General features: G+C 36.4%; 1 protein-coding gene across 1 annotated transcript in view; it reads right to left on the reverse strand.

Annotated features, from left to right (window-relative positions):
• Positions 1-84: 84 nt before the first annotated feature.
• LOC118735295 (protein rolling stone-like) overlaps positions 85-3042 on the reverse strand; it is a 75157-nt gene continuing 72199 nt past the window's right edge. The window contains exons 5-6 of the mRNA XM_036464966.1: positions 490-676; positions 85-340 (exon numbers count right to left, since the gene is read on the reverse strand). Coding sequence (XP_036320859.1) covers positions 160-340; positions 490-676 — 368 coding nt within the window. The 3' untranslated portion in view covers positions 85-159. The remainder of the gene's footprint in view (positions 341-489; positions 677-3042) is intronic.

Here is a 3042-nt window from a genome sequence, read left to right on the forward strand (position 1 = left end):
TTTTTCTGTGCTACGTACTTTCGAAATCAATTTCTTATAATTTTTAAACATGTATGTAATAAAGTATGTTGGTATATCTAATAATTATACAATTCTGCATTTATTAATACTGCCTATAATGTTTGTTTTTTATACAAACACATGGGAAATTATAAACTTTCAAATATTTATAGTCGATTTGGAGTATGTTATTTTTCTATATATAAATATTCGCAATTTATACATCCCAAAATGTATCAAGGCTAAGACAAAAATCATTAAAAGACTGGAAAACCAGGTTAATATAGCCATGCCTGGGCTTGACCAATCGAGTATCGGATAAATATATCGGTTGCCAAACCTACAAGGAAAAGAAAATAAATATTGCATTGTTATAAAGTATTAAAATCGTTATGAAAAATAAGTGACATAAATTATTAAAATAGCTTATGTAAATAAGAAGTCCAAATATTTATATACTACAACGAATTTATTTTACGATTCACTTACGTATCGAGACCTCCTGCAAAATAATAAATCATCGAAAACGTTCCATACACTAAGCCCAATACCAATGGGTATGCAGTGTGTGCAATGCGTGAAGGGAATGCCACCAGCATGTGATCCAATATCATCAGTATCGAATTGAAGCCATGTGCCCACATATTGTATAAGTCCCAAACGCTCTGACCATCAACTGTAAATAAGTGGTTATATTAGGAATATTTTCGAAATCTTGCAAGTTGCACGCATTGCACGAAATGCAAAATTCTATTCCATATTTGCAAGAATTCTAGAGCACCCCATTGCTAAGTTTTAGCATGTATAGGCACGGTTGCCGGTTTGGCCGAATTGTGCCATTTTTGTTAAATTTTTCCCGGCGACATAACTTTCAGAATTGGTACATTTTTTAAGAGTGGTAAAATGAGAAAATTATGACCTACATAATATATAGGGCTGCCAGATATCTCCGTTGCCAAACCGGGACAATTTGGTAAATCTAACACAACAACGACGACAACAACAAAATTTTGAAAATTAAAACTGTAAACACAAAACGAAGTATCTCCTGTCATCACACAAACAGTCAGAGCATACGCGTCTTGGCACCCACGTCACTGTTGACAGTTACAAGTTTGAAAAAGTAGACGACTTCGTTTATTCGGGAACCAGCATTAACACCAATAATAATGTCAGCCTTGAAATCCAACGGATTTCCAACAAGTGCTACTTTGGGCTGAGTAGGCAATTGAGAAGTAAAGTCCTCTCTCGTTGTACAAAGATCACACTCTATAAGTCACTCATCACGCCTGTGCTGGTGTATTGCGTGGAGGCATGGACAATGAAAGCATCTGATGTGGCGGCTCTTGGAGTTTTCGAGAGAAAGATTCTGCGAAAGATTTACGGACCTTTACGCGTTGGTGATGGCGAATATCGCAGACGATTTAGACGATTAGCTGTATGAGCTTTACAACGATATAGACATAGTGCAGCGAATTAAAATTCAGCGGCTCCGCTGGCATGGCCATGTCGTTCGAATGGATAGAAACGCGGTCCGCGATGCTGGAAACAGAGGAAGAGGACGGCCTCCTCTGCGTTGGAAAGACCAGGTGGAGAAGGACTTGGCTTCACTTGGCATTTCCAATTGACGTCAGTTATCACAGAAGAGAAATGGTTGGCGTGCTGTTTTGGACTCGGCCAAAATCGCTTAGGCGGTTACAGCGCCAATAAAGAAGAAGAACACATAAAGGGCTTGTGGTGTGCGGCGTGCAGCCTGTCTAAATAAAATACGTGTAAACCATATGAACTGCACATAATCCACTACACCATGATTCAATAATACAAGGTTAGATAATTATTGACAGCTGCGGTTTGACACTTCCTTACAAAAGGTTGCATTTACGAAGGACGGAGAAAGGGGAAGAATGCCATCTCTTGGTGCGAGAAGTAGAGAAGTACGCAAAGTAGGCAATTATTAGTGAAATTTCTTTTTGTAAATTCCTATGTATTTGCAGGAAATCTGGCATTTTAAACAAAATGTTGAACGTAATATTGATATATCTACGTGAATTACGTAATTTATGTGCTATTTAGCAGTATAAAAACTGCAAAATGACTCAAACTTAAAATAAGACTACTATGAGATTGATGTAAACATCCAATTTAAAAACAGTTTATGTTTTCATCAGTTAAATATGCTTCATATGCATATACAAATAAACATATTTCACAAAAGCTTATACTTCTATTTCACACCAAAGCTACACTGTTTCCATGTAAATTTACAAAGAAGTAACACGGTGCCACTGCTAAGGGAGCGGTGCGAGAGAGACAACTATCAGTTTATCGAACCTTGTATTATTGAATCATGCCACTACACAAGCCCATGCTGTCGTTTGATTGCACGCCAAGTTGTAGCCGAGCAATTTCTATTTTCTAATTTGACAGGTGTGCTAACATTTCGCCTCAGTGTTGGGAAAGGAAATTGTTCCTTCAGTACGAAATCTATACAAAAACTGTATTTTTTTAGGTACACTTCCTAAGCAAAAGCATTTTCAAACCATTATTAATGGGAAAAATTATGGTTTAAAAAACTAAAACCTCCCTATTATAATTGCCATTCGTACTGTCAGCAGGTACGTAACTTGAGAATAGAAATCGCTGCATCTTTTAGGCGCATCAATATTAAATAGTTACATCCCGAGCTAATAAAATGAAGGTAATGAAGGTAATAATAAAAAGAGGCATCATCTTTGGATTGGAAAGAAGGAATGAGTGGTCAAATAAAAAAGGCACAAAGATTTTTGTATGAAAAATGAGCAGGAAAGAATGCTACTCATACGCCGTGTACACCTGAGTAACACTCTTTTCTGCTCATATTTCATACAAAAAAGCCTTTCGCTTTTTCATTTCACTACTCATTCCTTTCTTAATTATCCATCGATTTTCTTCATTGGCAGCTTTATTTTCTTGTAAAGGTACAGGCTTTCATACAAAATAAAAAAATTACAGCAAAATATTCAACAATTTTTATGAGCTTGAGGCCGTTTCTAGTGAAAACTT

Source organism: Rhagoletis pomonella, unplaced genomic scaffold (assembly GCF_013731165.1).
Source record: "Rhagoletis pomonella isolate Grant_MI unplaced genomic scaffold, Rhpom_1.0 Rhpom_scaffold_00003, whole genome shotgun sequence".
NCBI lineage: Eukaryota > Metazoa > Arthropoda > Insecta > Diptera > Tephritidae > Rhagoletis > Rhagoletis pomonella.